Genomic DNA, 14718 nt, shown 5'->3' with positions numbered 1-14718 from the left:
CCCCCCCCAACTCCCCCTCTAGATTTCCCCCACAAACAAACAATCAATCAATTACTCAACTACTGCTGCTACTGCTGCTGCTGCTGCTGATTACTCACCCGCTATTGATCACTTAACGTACTCATTAATTGCCCTCACACCGCTGGAGTGGGTGGTTTTCCAATCCACCCGGACCAACCATCTAATATTTGTCTGCAATCACACCCCCACCCCCCGATAACCTCGCTTGGACCTCTTCTTGCACCTGCTTGATAATGGCGGAGGCACTCTGGACCTCGTGGATCAAGCCAATGGATGCTCCAGCGTAGGTGGCCAGTCGACCAGCTGGCCCCCAGCCACTGTCGCCCGCTTGGAGGGCTTGATCGTGAAGTGCCTTCAGCTCCTCGAACGGTCGCCCCTGCTGATGTTCGATGAAGGACTGGTTGATGATGGTTCGGGGGCTGTACTCGGCTGGCCAGCCTATTGTGCCACGTAGATGGTTGTACAGCGTGGTTTTGGTCGTCGAGGTGGCCCCGTCGCTGGCGCGCACAATTGCCTGCTGGTATCCGGCACTGATGCGGGCTTCTTCAGCGGCCAGGAATCGGGTCCCCATCACCACCCCGGACGCTCCTAGACAGAGAGCCGCCGCAGCACCGCGCCCATCCGCAATGCCTCCCGCTGCGAAGAGAGGAATCCGACCGGCCACCAAGTCGGCAACCTCGGGGAGAAGCGTTATCAACCCCAGTCCGTCGTGGGCCCGACCGTGGCCTCCTGCTTCCGCCCCCTGTACGACAATCACATCGGGCAATTCCTGGCCCCGCAGCAGCTCCCTGGCCTCCGCCAGGGTCCCGATCTGAATCCAGATCTGGGTTTGAGCAGAGACGGTGCGAATCCGACGCGACCATAGATCGTAGTCGCGTTGCGGGTCGCGAGGGGCGTATAACCAAGCGGCACACAGTTTGAATTGCTCAATCGCGGCGATGGCAATCTCCTGGTCGTCACTCCACAGCTGAAACCCCACGCCAACGGGAAGCAGGGGACTCTCGGACCATAGCTGATGTTGCAGGGCTTTGAAACGGTCGGAAGTGTCTTGCAAATCGGACAGCATCTCATGGGTTTTCACTCGAGGGCCCAGAAAACCAAGGCCGCCCGCTTGTGAGACGCTGACCGCCAACGCCGGGCCTGCCATCACCCGCATCGGCGCGCTGACCACCCAGGGGCTTTGCACCCAGGGATAGGCGCGGGCGAGGGTGGTTGTAAGTCGATACTGATGGGCCATGGTGGATGTACGGAGGAGTCTGCGCACTGCGCGCGCAGTGGTGCAAAATGTTGGAAATATAGGTGCCCCGGAGGATTCAGTGGGGAGTGCCCGGAAGATGACGTTCCCTTGCGGGTATTGCGGAGTTTGCGGAGCTGGGTCTCCCACCAATCGAAAATCCTCCCTGGTGCCGCCCCACCCGCAGTCTTGCGGGAAAAGTACTGTACAGTACAGTACTACAGTACTAGGTACATAGGTGCATGGTTTGACAGAGCATATTATGCATTTTTCTTGTGTCACGTGTTTCACATATACCCGAGTTCAGGTTCCATATACATAGATAACATGATTCTATAGCGGTCAGGCAGAATGACCCCAGCAGGCAGTCGATGATTGTAGGCCAGCCTTGCCCAGATACCACTACATAAAATCGCCCTGGTTGTGCCCTTACCGTTGGGCGGCCATCATGAATCCACAAGACCAGCCCTCCTTCACTCTGACCTGGGGTATTCTCTCAACCGGTCGAATTGCAGAAAGTGGGTGACCGTCTCAATCTCCTCGAAGATGGAAAAAACAGGCTGATCTATTATCACAGAGTTCGCCCTCAATCTTCTCAACCCACGCCCTTGCTCACCTATCGACCACACCCTGGCTGGCGTGGCATCCTCCACCTCTCTCTCCACCGCTTGCGCTTTCTTGGACAAAATCCAGGCGCCAAAACACGTTATCCCGTATGGCTCCTACTCCGCCCTTCTATCGACCCCATGTAAGGCGGTCTACATCGCCACGCCACATTTCCCACCACTACCAGAATGCCATGATGGCGCTCGAAGCCGGAAGGCATGTTCTGATCGAGAAGCCGATTACCGTGAATGCGGAACAATGCAACGCCCTCTTAAACACAGCCGCGGCGAAGCGGTTGTTCGTGATGGAGGGCTTGTGGACGCGATTCCAACCCATCGGCTATGCCTTCCGCGAGGTCCTCGGCGAGGCTGGGAAGGTTCGTCGAGTGTGGGCCGACAATGGGTTGGGCATGGAGGTTGAACGTCAATTCCCGACTGGGGGTCGACTGGTCACATTGGACTTGGCTGGAGGGGGATTGCTGGATTGTAGGTGTTCAGCCCCAACACATGCGGGAGGTTGGGTCCATGCTAACACTGGCCGGGTATTGCTGCTTCTAGTGGGGATTTACTCTCTGAACTGGGTATTGCAGGCGCTGGGCCCACGAAGAGACTATGCACCGCGCTCGGTGGCCTTAGTGATTTCAAGCGCTTGGCCGGGTGTGCAAAACTGGAAAGACACTTCTGCACTCATGGCTGCTCGAAACCCGACCACTAAACCCACTATTCTCGGCACCGAACTTGCACTTATCAAAGAAGCCCTTACGCTCTTCAATCTTAATGGCAAGGGAAAATACACCCGTCTGTGCGAGCAATGGCTGGAGACGTTTATGCCCGCCGACTCAAAGGGGAAAGCATTTGTTCTTTCATCGTGCACCTCCGCCCTCGAATTGGCCGCCATTCTTGCCAACATACAACCCGGAGATGAAATCACCGTGCCCAGCTACACCTATGTGTCGACTGTGAATTCTTTTGTTCTCCGTGGTGCGGTGCTCGTCTTCGTGAGTCTGGACAGTCGAACCATGAACATCGATGCACGCGTGATCGAGGCCACAATCACGTCCAAGACACGCGTCATCGTTCCAGTACATTATGGGGGCATCGCGGCCGATATGGACCCCATCATGGATATTGCCCGGCGACACGGGTTACTGGTTGTCGAGGATGCTGCCATGGCATGCACGTCACTTTACGAAGGCCGCATGCTCGGTACTATCGGCCATATAAGATGCATCAGCTTCCATGCAGAGAAGAACTTCACCGCCGGTGGCCAGGGCGGCGCTTTGCTTGTCAATGACCCTCCGTTCATAGACCGTGCGAGGATTGTCTATGAGCACGGTACAAATCGCAGCCAGGTCGATCGGTACCAATGGTTGGATCTGGGCACCAACGCTACATTGTCCGAAGTGCAGGCTGCATTCCTCTACGCCCAACTCCAGACCGCAGATACCATCAATACCCTGAGGCTCAAGCTTTGGCAGAGGTATCACTCCGCGCTCCGGCCACTGGTGGAGAAAGGAGACTTGACTCTGCCGACGATTCCGGAGAATACGGCACATAATGGGAATGTATTTTAGATCAGGCTCGTAGACACACGAAGAAGAAGGCAGATGATAGAATTCTTGAATGTGAGAGGGATCCAGGCACACCCGCAGTTTATGCCGTTGCATTCATCCCCCATGGGTCTGGTGACAGGGAGGTTCAGCGGTGATGATCAGAGCACCGAGATGGTCGTAGCACAGATCCTCCTGTTGCCGCTTTTTATGGGACTGTCAGACGGAGAGCAGGAGCGCGTCATCGAGAGTGTTTTTGCATTCTGGACAGAAAGCCCACCGTCGGGAGGTATCTGGATAGTTCTATCTAGGGATGAATGACAAACTGGAGGCGTGGGAACGTGGATTGATCTGCACGCCTGTCACGAGTATTAGCATTAGGGCCCAACCACTCTTTCCTTAGAGATCTCTCCTCTCTGTGGTAGCAGTGCGATCTTCTCCAGCATAACCAAAAGTCAAACCTGCCATAGCCAGACTCAGCACACCCATCGAGACGATCATAAGATTCCACCCAAACCAGTCCCGCAAGTAGCCGGCATATAGTGGCCCTGCCAGTGCCCCCCCCCCCCCCCCCGCAAAAGGCAGCGTTATCCAGGCCGTAAGCCTGGGAGTATGCTCCCGTCCAAAGATCCCGGGGTGAGCATGCTCAACCGCCTCGGTGGCAAAGCTAATCTCTTTCATCATAGCGGGCATGGCCAGCGAAATACTACAACCAAACAAGAACAAGAATCCCCGGAGAAGAACGGAGTTGACCATTGTGTCGGTTTGGATCATGGCCAGAAGCATCATGCTCGGACCCGCGAGAGCGAAGCCGGTCAGTGCCGGCCCAAACGACCCTATTCGATCTACCAGAGCTCCAGAGACTGGAGAAAACACCATAGGCACGGTGTTCGACAGGAAGACGACAGCTACCTGCTTCGATTTGTAGCCGAAGACTTCGTGCAGGTAAATAGGCAAGACAGCTTCGAAGGCCGTCATGAATGTGTTGAGGAGGGCCATCCCCACCATCGCGACTGCAAAGCGTGGAGAGTGCAGGAGAATCACAACGGACGATAGCGGATGGTCTTCGACAGTGCTCGGACCGTTTTGATCGACATTAGCATTGGAAACTTGACTGCCAAGTATTAAAGATGAATGCTCGTCAGCCGCACCGGTGCATGGTGGCGCTTGTCTCGTGTACTGGGTTGTAGGTCGCAGGAGTAGCCGTAGACCTATTTCTAGGACAACCAGGGGGTGCTTCTCTTCCAAAAGTCCGGATATTATGTTGCAACGCAACGAAGGCACGACCATTTTGTTCCTCCAAAGACAGCGAGATATCCTGCTAAATCGTAGATGAAGCCGCCTACAATCGGCCCCGCGAACAGCCCCAGACTGAGACTCATGCTGGTAAAACCAAGCGCGTGGCCTATAATTGTATTGCCAACTGTATCCAATAGAAGACTATAGCCAATTGTGAAGATCAGGGCGGTTGAAAGACCCTGCAAAATCCTCGCAATCAGGACCCAGTATAGGGATTTACTAAACTAGAACAGCAGTGTCGCACCCCCGGCAATCAGCATACCGGCCAGGAACGGCAGCTGCTTTGTCCGCTTGCATGTCTGGTCACCAATCCATCCGGCGAACACTGTTCAAATTCAATACTCAAGATCAGCAAGTATACAGACAAACACCACGAGGGACCAGGTGCGCACATACCGGACCTGATAAGAATTGAGCCGCCGTAGGTGGCTAACAGAATAGAGCTCCATCGTTGAACATCTTTGCCACTCAGTCCTATTCTTTCCTCCAGTGCAAAGGGCAGGACAGGCACAATCAATCCATAGAGAAAGATGTCGGTAAACACAGCAATGCAGACGACTACAACAACCAGGGTAGGAGAAGACCGCCAATTTGTAGATGCACGCATATTGAACACACTCGCGACGAGGACGGATCTCGTAGCACGAAATATGTTGTGACAGTAACACGCAGGCTGGAATCCAGCTTTTAGGTAGATAAATAGGCACACGTCAAGTTTGGGGCTAAACGTCTCACGACTAGGTAGGTAAGACTGATACGAGTCAACTAGACACTGTGCAGTCATCGCGACACAAAGCCATCGACAAATAGCAAATTCTCGATAATTTCGGGTCCCTCCAACAGTTCCTCGACTTCGAATCGCCGGTACATGCTCTTCAACCAGTCCCGTTGTTGATGGCAAATCAGAGCTTCCGCAGTGGCCCATCTTGGATTATGCCGAGTCAGCTGGTGTAACCTGCTTGCCCGTCGCCACAGGAGACGATTTATCTGCACAAACCTCTCGATAACTTTGACCATCACTCTACCGTTGCCATCGGTCATCTCGGTCAGCAGGAATGACAAACACTGTTTCTCAACGAGAGTGACGTGGGACGTTGTTTCTCTGAGGATATCTCGCAGCTGACAATGCTAGTGAGGGGGATTGAAGAGAACTTGGAATGTGAAGATAGAGGCTGACTTGAGATTCCTTGCCGGTTTTAGGCCGGAGAGTAGCAATAAGATGGATCTCTGTCATTTGTGACTGGGTCGAGATGTTCGCTCTCAATTGTTTAGCGGGCAAGAAACGATTATTTGCCCTATCGGTCTCGGTATATAAATGGTTGGAGGTACTCGATCCGAGAGGGCCCGAGCACCCATCACAAGGCGAACGACTCTATTGAAAGTACCATACCGGCGAGAAAGGTATTGGCCATATGCTCGTCGCAATATTGCTGGCTTGATTGAAGATATGAGGAAACAAGGAACGGCGTCCAGACCAAGTCGTACAGAAAACATGACAAGTAATAGTTGGTCTCTAGTAGTATGACAGCATCAGTCGGCTCATTGTCGATGTTATCAGTCATACCCGCAGAGCCCGCAGATATTATAGGCCAAGGGCTTCAGCTGTAGAGGTTCGAGTGTCGAAACGAAATCTCCTCGGCTTACAGTAATCATTGCATGGCACGGATGGTAATTGTGTCAACACGGGGGTAAAGCCCAGACCTTCAGGAGGCCTCTTCGGGATTATCGAACATGGGTGTCCTGATCTCAGTAGCTTTCCAGTCCGACAATTGGATCATGTGTCTTGCACCCCTCTTCGGATAGTACTTGCATGGTGAGGACACTCAGCTTGTAACAAGTAGTGGATGAAGCCTCGGTATAATACCCGTTAAGATACCTGGGGCATCCCTTGTCCCTCTGCACATACATAATCGTTCTTCTAATCATCGGTTACATCATGCCTACTTGCGTTGAGACCACCAAGGGCATTATATATGGCCAATATCGTGGACGTCCGCCCGTCTACTAGTATACGAAAGAAAGGTTAGACATCTTTTGCCTAATGGGCTGTGTTTCTGGCGGCATCGACAAAGCTGAACGAAACCTAGCGTACGACAGGTCCCTATGAAGGATACAGTACCCCCAAAGAGCGACTGCTCCACGAATGATCCCCTACCGAATGTGAAAAATATTCTCGTAACAGGATGTGCTGAATTCATGTGAGAGTGATTATCCTGGCTCTAGGCGTATGACTAAGCCATATCTAACACAATCACCGCAACGTTGGCAGTGGTGGATGGTTTGTTCGCATGATAGTTCACGCCTATGCGAATGACTATCGGGTGATCGGGTTCGATAATCTGGAGTCTTGTGCTTCTTTGAAGAATCTCGCAAGTCTTGATCAGCATCCTCTTTCTGCTTTGTGAAAGGCGATATCTGCAACTTTTCAGATGTGATGGCTGCAATGAAGCATCACAAGGTCGAAGCGGTTGTTCATTTTGCTGCTCGAACTCATGTCGACCAGTCATTCTCAAGCCCCCTAGCCTTTACGACCACCAATATTGTCGGGACGCAGGTCTTGCTCGAGGCTGCAAAGACGATGGGCTGCATCCATGGATTCGTCTACATCTCGACTGACGAGTTGTATGGCGAGAATGATCTCGACAGGTGCTTTGCCTTTACCGAAGATCAGCCTTTAGACCCAACCAACCCCTACGCAGCGAGTAAAGCAGCTGCAGAGAGGATTGTTCGCGCTTATGAGGAGTCCTTTGGACTTCCGGTGATAATAACGCGATGCAACAATGTCTTCGGACCGTACCAACATCCAGAAAGTGAGGCAACCATATCAAAGTCAACCCCAATGACAAGCGCTGATCGGGAGCTGACACAGAGATGATTCCGAAGTTTATAACATCATTGATGAAGGGCAAGAAGATGACACTGCACGGCAATGGCACAGCCATTCGTTCATTCGTTTTCGCAGCCGATGCTGTAACGGCGTTCGATCTGATATTCCATTGTGGGAAGCTTTTTAACCCGCCTCTCGGGTTAGGCCTGATTCAAGTCAGCCCACGTCAATAATCATGAAGCCGGAGTGTTAAGATCTTCTCCAAAGTCGGGAAAAGCGCACCTGTCACCACGCCTGTATAGCAGTCACGGATACAAGTGGAATACGATTCATAATGGTGGTGCTTATCATACAAGACTCTCGGCCGCGGGTCAGCGGGTGCCAAGAAGGGCTCGGCCGCGGCTGATGCTCTTGACAAGCCGTGATAAGAGAAGATATCATGACATATAAGGAGACTGACAGTCAAGGTCCAATGTCACCACAACAGGCTTGCTGCAAATCTCGTGCAACATGGATCCAAAAGAGCCTCCCATCATTGATTTTGCGCGTGAGCCGTCCGCACTTCCCCGCATGATTCCTCAGTGCAGCACAGCTAATAGAATCCGAAAATTGCAGCATTCTATGGCCCCGAGTCGCCCGCTAAAGAAAGGCTTATCAGCGAACTGCGGCAGGCCTGCAAAGAGTACGGATTCTTTCAGCTGATCAATCACGCAGTCCCTGCCGAACTTCAAGAGTCAGTCATGCGCCACAGTCAAGACTTCTTTGCTCTACCAATTGAGACAAAGGAGAAGTACGGGAAGGGTCAGCTTCACCCACTCGTTAACTTCACAAGAGGCTGACCATGGACATCGATTAGACATTGGAGGGTTCAACCGCGGCTACGAGAGACTACGAGCCCAGAACTTCGAGAAGCGGACCCAGGGTGATTTGAAAGAAGGGTTCTACATGGGCAAGAATCTACCACATGATGACCCATATGTTGTGGCCCGCAAATTTGGCCAGGGACCGAACAAGTATCCAGCCGAGGTCACCGATCCACTCGCATTCCAAAACGTAATGGATGAGTACCACGCTGCCCTTACCGCGCTGGCTATGGGGATCATGCAAATAATTGCGCGCACACTGCATTTGGATGAGGATGTCTTCCATGATTTCTGTGAGCATCCAGTGGCCGTGCTGCGTCTGCTTCACTACCCTCCGCAGGGGCCCAAGGCAGCGGAAGATGAGAGAGGTCGGTGAAATAGCCCATTTCACTTCCACTTGTGTTTCATTCTTAACCTGGTCGCAGGCATTGGCTCGCACACCGACTTTGGTGCCATCACAATCCTGCTACAGGACATGACCGGGGGACTTCAGGTGTGGAATCATGTCTCGATGCAGTGGGTGGACGTGACCCCTATCCCCGGAGCCTATGTAGTCAATCTCGGCAATATGATGATGCGATGGACAAACGATCAGTATTTGTCCAATCTCCACCGAGTTATAAACAAGAGCGGCAAGGAGCGCTTCAGTGTGCCATTCTTCTTCTCTGGAAACCCGGACTACACCATTCGCTGTCTACCAAGTTGCGAAAACAGCAAGGAGGGAGCAAGATATGCTCCGATCACGGTGGGCGAGTGGATGACTGGACGGTATGCGGACACATATAGCACTTCAGCGACGAAAGCGATCGGAGAGCTTCGCAATGACCTAGTCGAGGAGCTCTCTGCAAGATAGTGTCAGAAAGAGGCGCAGTCCCCAATTCTGACCTATGCGCTTGAGAGGAACTCAGGGGAGGTGCGAGCACAAGGTTGTCTCTTGTATGTACACAACAAACAACTCAGGCAAAGAACAGTCAATACATAGATGAGTCATCCGGTAGTTTGGTATCTCTTTGTGTTAGGCCAAAGTCTGTCAAATCAGCCGCGGATCTTGATGTGGGATTCGAGTCCCCAGAGTGGTGAGTACAATCACGCAAGATGTGCGCACTGCAGAACTGAACCACTATCCTATCATTCTAGACACCTTCAAGCGCACCAACAATACTTTCCCAGGTAGTAATATCTCTCGCCAGCCAGTCCACAATAGACCCGCTGTTGACGGCATCGCAATGGAGATCTGCTGGGGCTGCAGTTGGATGGTCGTCATTACCCTCAACTTGAGAGACAATGTCCTTTATATTGAAATGCTCTCGATCACCGCTCTCTATTCTTCGATCCAAGTCCAAGAGTGTGTTGATCAGAACAAACCCTCTTTTTGCGATCCGACTTTTGGTTTGGTTAATTTGAAGGAAGCGCGAGGTCTTCAACGCCAAGGCCCTGATCTCCTCCTCGTCAATCAGGGGCGGCCGTCGTCTCGAGAGAAGATCAATTCGAACAAAAGCCACACAGCAGCTGTCAGGACTTGAGTATTTACGGTCCACATACTGCGTACAATGTAAAAGTAGGGCTCCTCTGGCGAGGAAACAATGGTGGCAAGGCTGCGGCGTATGATTGGAAGACATGAAACCTGGAGCTCGCGCGTCAGTCATGGCCAGGGACATACTTTCTAATGCTTGAGTATAAGTTGACCCTACCTTCGTATATGCGAACCATGGATCTTTGAAACTGGGAATCTGAAAGTGACGGTGAACGGAGTAGAACTTGAATTAAAGACGTTAGTGGGTGGATGACCGGAGCACTGCGTATCCAACATACCTTGTGCGCTAAAGCAAGGAATAATACCTCGCGCTGGAACTTGATGTGCACTTCCTGCATCGAAGATGAAGTTGTGGGACCCCGAAAAAAGCTCGGCATTTTGTTCATCAATTCCCTTAAGTCCCGATCTGCCTGGATTACCTCAGTGTACAATTTGCGCAGGCCATCATCAACTTTGTTTGGATGGCCTTGTTGACACATCTTATCTTGTGTTTTCCAGATTAAGACAGCCACTAACATGAGGAATCAGCCGGAATCACCTTGCCGTGTAGACGGATCACCAACCATGATTCAGCACCATCGTATAGCTCCCTTGAGTGAAGTGCTCCTGGTCATGCTCGATGATACCTGCGGTCGAGAACATCAGATCGACATCTTCCTCGCAATTGGCGGGCATTGGAGTATTGAACTGCGTTGGATGTATTGTATAGGTATTGTTGAATGGAATCTGCAACCAGTCTTGCCGAACAAGGAACCACCAGACACGCTTCGAGACCTCACGATCGATCAGCCATTGCTGTCTTGCGCTTTGGGTCCTCTGTGCCTCGTCTGCCCCTTCTCCCGAGGTGGATCCGAGCCGATGAAGGCAAAGGCATTGGGCAATGCGCACCGCACTCGCCAGGAGTACGGATATCCTGTCAGATTGGCCCAGATTGTGCCCCACGTAAATGAGTAGACATATTGCTTGAATACTGAGGATATTGTGGTTGATCATGAAATCGGCTCTATGCAGACTATCGAGACTTTTCTGGTAGCATAACTCTGACATCTGGGCTTTTGAGACACGAGATCAGCGGACGCTATTTTCAAACAAGGAACTCAAGTCTTACTGGATGAGGGGATATCAATTTCCTGAAGTATGCCAGGGTCGGCATGGTATAGGGTAACCTGTTGATTGACACATCAGTTACCGGAGTAGTGAACTGTAGAGTCAAAGCGCATTTTCGGGCTTACCGCAAGCATAGCATAATACAATGCCAGCCAGCACGGTTGTACCTTGGTCGGGTCCGCAAAAAGACTCTCGCACTGATCTCGAAACGTGGGAAGATGAACCACGTTATGGATCCAGGAGATGCAGTCTTGGTGGTAAGCCATCATGGTGCGAACTTGTTTCAAGGTGAAAAGCAGCTCATATGCCTCAGTCAGAATGCTACTCTGCCCTCTGATGTGGGTCTGGTCGATCTGTGCAATTTGGCTAACGCGCTGCCGACTCAGGGCCAAGAACTCAAGCATAACTGCCGCATCTTCATTAACATTATCCACAACTCTCCGTCGCGGTCGACTCTCCTGCAACATTGGCACAGCACAATGAACATCAATAGTGTCTGGGTTCATAGGGCTGGTGGTTATGTTGCCCTGTTGTGTTCGCACCGGACTTGAGTGGGAGGCAGGCGACAAATTGTTGATAGCGTCTGAACATGGGATCACGCTTGGGGTTCCTCTGTCGTCTGGAATACGTCTGGTAGACGAAGCACCAAAGACAGGACTTGGATCCCGCGCTTCTGAGACACTGCTGCCTGTTCGTCGGCGGCAGTACTGCGCAACCCCTCGCTCTACGCAAGCCGAGCAGGGTATCTGTTTTGAGCAACGAAGTTTACGCCGGGTGCATTCCATGCAGGAATATGAGGGCCGTGGCCGCTTGCGTCGATGACCAGAGGACATGGTCCGAGCCTCTGGGAATGGTATGTGCGCCGAATCAAGAGCATAGACTATCAATGCTGCAATATATGCTACCTGAAGATGCAAAGTTCAAATCAAGTCCAGTCACTTCACTAACTAGTTAACTAAGTTGATTTAACTCTAGTGGGGCTGAGTCAGCAGAGTACGGACTGATCCCGAAATCGGGCCTTATCTTATCTCCGAACCGGCCGCGGACGAAAGTTGTCTGATATTCGATAAGGGTATACATATACATACATATACGTAGGTATACAGATACTGTACTGTACTGTACAATATAGTACTATCGGTAATGTTATTGACTATCTATGTGCGTTGGATGTGACTAACTATGCCTTTGAATCTCCGCCCATCTTAACTTCCTGCAGACCGGTCACAACATCTATTGCAATCTCGCCACTGGTGAGAATAGCCGTGGACAATGATTCCGTGGGGGGAAAGACAAGACAAAGTCCCCAATAGACAAAGAACGAGCCGACAGTAGTAATAAACCAATTCATTTGGTAGATACGCAGGAGTGCCACCGGAATTGGGATGCTGGGAGTGATAGTGTTGATCATCCCCGGTAGATTTATAGCGATGAAAGCGATCTCTGTAACAAGCGCTCGCCAATTTACGCCGGCGAAATAGCGGTAGCAGCCGTGTGGATGGTAGAGATCCAGCAGGTTAAGCTTCCGTTTACGCACCAGGAAGTAATCCACTATCATGATACTACAAATAGGGCAAAGGAAGACCCCATAAGCAGACATGAAAGTGAGGAATTTGGACGCGCTATTGACAATCAACCACGGCACCATCGCCCACGTACCGAGAAACAGGCATAAAATGCTTCCTCGGCGCACATTGAGCCACCTGGGTAGAATTGCCATGGCGTCGTGACCAAAGGGGACCGAGTTGGCTGAGAGGTCACAAGAGATTTGCGCGAGCAGCCAGAGGCACGCACAGCAGAATGCCAGAAACCGACCGCCACCGGTTGTGTGCCAGTAGGGAAGCATAGCAACGGGACTGGAGAGATCTTCATCATAGAGTACACGGCCCGCACCCACAACGGCAAGACCCAGCACTGAATAGATAGTTTTGAGGATTGGGATAGTGGGTAATTGGGCCCATTGGCCTCTCCTGTAGCGCAGTGTCAGTGCTGTACTGCGACCCGAATCAATGCATTGGCATCGGGGAACATTTCATACGTTCGCTTACTGAAACGCGAGAAATCCGACATGTTAATCGCACTGGTCAGCCACGAATTGGTGGTTGACGAGAATGTAGCCACAAACAACCATCGGTGCGCAGCGCCTGTTACCCTGGCGCGCTAATTGAAAATGCCCTGGACATCGGCGGCTGCAACACAGATCCACACCGTCATGGCGATAGATACCTATGGAAGCTGTGAGCATATGTAAGGGCTCGAGTCCTTGGGTGCCACCGACAGGAACAATCAGAATTGTCTTCCAGAGAAATAGCTTTCTTCGAGATATCAGCAAAGTGACTGCAGGACGTCTTAATGATTGGACTTACTTGAGCCGTTCAACAGGTATCATCATAAATGGAATGTGTAGACATGAGAACAGGAAGAAAGAGATCATTTGCTGGGTGGTGATTCCGGCTGACGTGGGCAGATGGTTTGGGATGTTCCGGTAACTGGGCCAGATCGCCGCAATGGCCTGCGGAATTGAGTGAGCAGAGCCTTACCAAGAGGCCTCGGACAACCTCACCTCAGTCATTGCAAAAAGTCCATAATAGCAGTTTACCCCGAGCCAAACTGCCGAGAGAATAGCGCGAGAGAAAACTGGGAAGTACCCAAAGTAATAGCCGAAGCTTGACCGGATTGCAATTGGGAAAGGTATATGGTAATCACTTCCCACGTATCCAATAAGAATTGTAGGAACGGCTTTGCAAATACCGGAGAGAAAAAGGATGGTGACTGTATCGACTGTGCTTAAGCCTACAAGAAGTGGCGCGGTTCCGACAGACCAGCTTGTGATATTGACCAAGTCCGAGACCCAATAATTGGCAAAGTCAAGCCCATTCCATGTCATCTGTTGAGGAGGAATAGGGTCCAAGTCTAGAGGCACGCTCAACTTAGTTTGTACCGTATTGGTTCTATACATGGAGCAATACCTTGGTTGCTTCTGATACCTGAAGGAGCGAGGCTGCTTCCCTCTGTAGCCAGTCTCCGGGATTTGAGTGTCCATTTTCCACGACCGAAGTTGTCCATTTTGGGCACTCGAAGACCTGCACCCTGCGTAACCGATTTCTCTTGCTTGATGGCTGTAGAGAAGGCAGAATCGGAAGTGTTCTTCTACCTTTCAAATCCAAATCATGAACCGGTTACCCAACTAGAATGTGGCCGGATGACGTGCGCGCCCAGATGAATCCGTAGATACGTTATCAGGGCTTATCCCGATAGCCTCGATAGGGTGCACATCCAGAGAGCAAAAAGGAGTTTTGAGTGAAATCTCCACGGAGAGACCCCATGAATCGGATAGGTGAAATGCTAAAGGGGTCGGCACTCGGCCGCGGACGAGAAAAACTGATAAGAGCAACAAGTGATGGTCAATGGCCGAACAAGTGAACGATAATGGAAACAAACACAGCAATATAGATAGTGCAGGTATAGACATACAAGTACTCATTTTCGTCTCGTTACACTATCCACTGCTATATAACCACTCCACTGTCCTCTGAACCATCCAAGCCCTACCGCAACCAAACCACGGCCAACCATGGAGTTTCCTCTTATCAGTTTGAGAGACTTTGAGTCGGACTTTCCAAACCTTGCTAAGCAGATCTTCAAAGCGAGCCAGGAGTGGGGCTTTTTTATTGTGAC

General features: G+C 51.4%; 8 protein-coding genes across 8 annotated transcripts; 3 read left to right on the top strand and 5 right to left on the bottom strand.

Moving 5' to 3' along the window:
- Positions 1–30: 30 nt before the first annotated feature.
- Positions 31–1321, bottom strand: BO86DRAFT_393897 (nitronate monooxygenase). The gene has a single exon (XM_025673115.1). It carries the CDS (start codon positions 1256–1258, stop codon positions 182–184), a length of 1077 nt encoding a protein of 358 aa, XP_025521793.1. The 5' UTR covers positions 1259–1321; the 3' UTR covers positions 31–181.
- A 736-nt stretch (positions 1322–2057) lies between these two features.
- Positions 2058–3434, top strand: BO86DRAFT_405176 (PLP-dependent transferase; the record flags this gene model as incomplete). Its single annotated transcript, XM_025674064.1, has 2 exons — positions 2058–2346; positions 2419–3434. 2 exons carry the CDS (start codon positions 2058–2060, stop codon positions 3432–3434), a joined length of 1305 nt encoding a protein of 434 aa, XP_025521792.1.
- Positions 3435–3809: 375 nt separating this feature from the next.
- Positions 3810–5351, bottom strand: BO86DRAFT_426458 (MFS general substrate transporter; the record flags this gene model as incomplete). The annotated part of the gene is made up of 4 exons (XM_025675516.1): positions 5106–5351; positions 4935–5034; positions 4718–4850; positions 3810–4649 (listed from the first exon to the last, which is right to left on the bottom strand). Exons 1-4 carry the CDS (start codon positions 5314–5316, stop codon positions 3810–3812), a joined length of 1284 nt encoding a protein of 427 aa, XP_025521791.1. The 5' UTR covers positions 5317–5351.
- A 138-nt stretch (positions 5352–5489) lies between these two features.
- Positions 5490–5943, bottom strand: BO86DRAFT_327085 (putative quinol monooxygenase; the record flags this gene model as incomplete). The annotated part of the gene is made up of 3 exons (XM_025668593.1): positions 5490–5634; positions 5707–5828; positions 5887–5943. 3 exons carry the CDS (start codon positions 5941–5943, stop codon positions 5490–5492), a joined length of 324 nt encoding a protein of 107 aa, XP_025521790.1.
- Positions 5944–6812: 869 nt separating this feature from the next.
- Positions 6813–7584, top strand: BO86DRAFT_426454 (dTDP-glucose 4,6-dehydratase; the record flags this gene model as incomplete). Its single annotated transcript, XM_025675515.1, has 3 exons — positions 6813–6907; positions 6979–7058; positions 7094–7584. The coding sequence occupies 3 exons, from the start codon at positions 6813–6815 to the stop codon at positions 7582–7584; spliced, it is 666 nt and encodes a 221-aa protein (XP_025521789.1).
- A 462-nt stretch (positions 7585–8046) lies between these two features.
- On the top strand, positions 8047–9308 carry BO86DRAFT_426450 (isopenicillin N synthase family dioxygenase; the record flags this gene model as incomplete). The annotated part of the gene is made up of 4 exons (XM_025675514.1): positions 8047–8083; positions 8152–8337; positions 8393–8767; positions 8825–9308. 4 exons carry the CDS (start codon positions 8047–8049, stop codon positions 9250–9252), a joined length of 1026 nt encoding a protein of 341 aa, XP_025521788.1. The 3' UTR covers positions 9253–9308.
- A 224-nt stretch (positions 9309–9532) lies between these two features.
- On the bottom strand, positions 9533–11873 carry BO86DRAFT_426444 (putative C6 transcription factor; the record flags this gene model as incomplete). Its single annotated transcript, XM_025675513.1, has 7 exons — positions 9533–9844; positions 9904–10023; positions 10091–10156; positions 10212–10444; positions 10497–10985; positions 11042–11099; positions 11166–11873. The coding sequence occupies 7 exons, from the start codon at positions 11871–11873 to the stop codon at positions 9533–9535; spliced, it is 1986 nt and encodes a 661-aa protein (XP_025521787.1).
- A 347-nt stretch (positions 11874–12220) lies between these two features.
- On the bottom strand, positions 12221–14106 carry BO86DRAFT_423590 (nucleobase cation symporter-1 family protein; the record flags this gene model as incomplete). Its single annotated transcript, XM_025675405.1, has 7 exons — positions 12221–13010; positions 13079–13184; positions 13239–13266; positions 13319–13355; positions 13407–13552; positions 13604–13953; positions 14010–14106. 7 exons carry the CDS (start codon positions 14104–14106, stop codon positions 12221–12223), a joined length of 1554 nt encoding a protein of 517 aa, XP_025521786.1.
- Positions 14107–14718: the final 612 nt, after the last annotated feature.

The sequence above is a fragment of the Aspergillus japonicus genome (assembly GCF_003184785.1).
Source record: "Aspergillus japonicus CBS 114.51 unplaced genomic scaffold BO86scaffold_132, whole genome shotgun sequence".
NCBI classification, from domain to species: domain Eukaryota; kingdom Fungi; phylum Ascomycota; class Eurotiomycetes; order Eurotiales; family Aspergillaceae; genus Aspergillus; species Aspergillus japonicus.
Note: the sequence above shows the minus strand (reverse complement) of the source record. Positions and strands in the feature narration are given on the sequence as shown.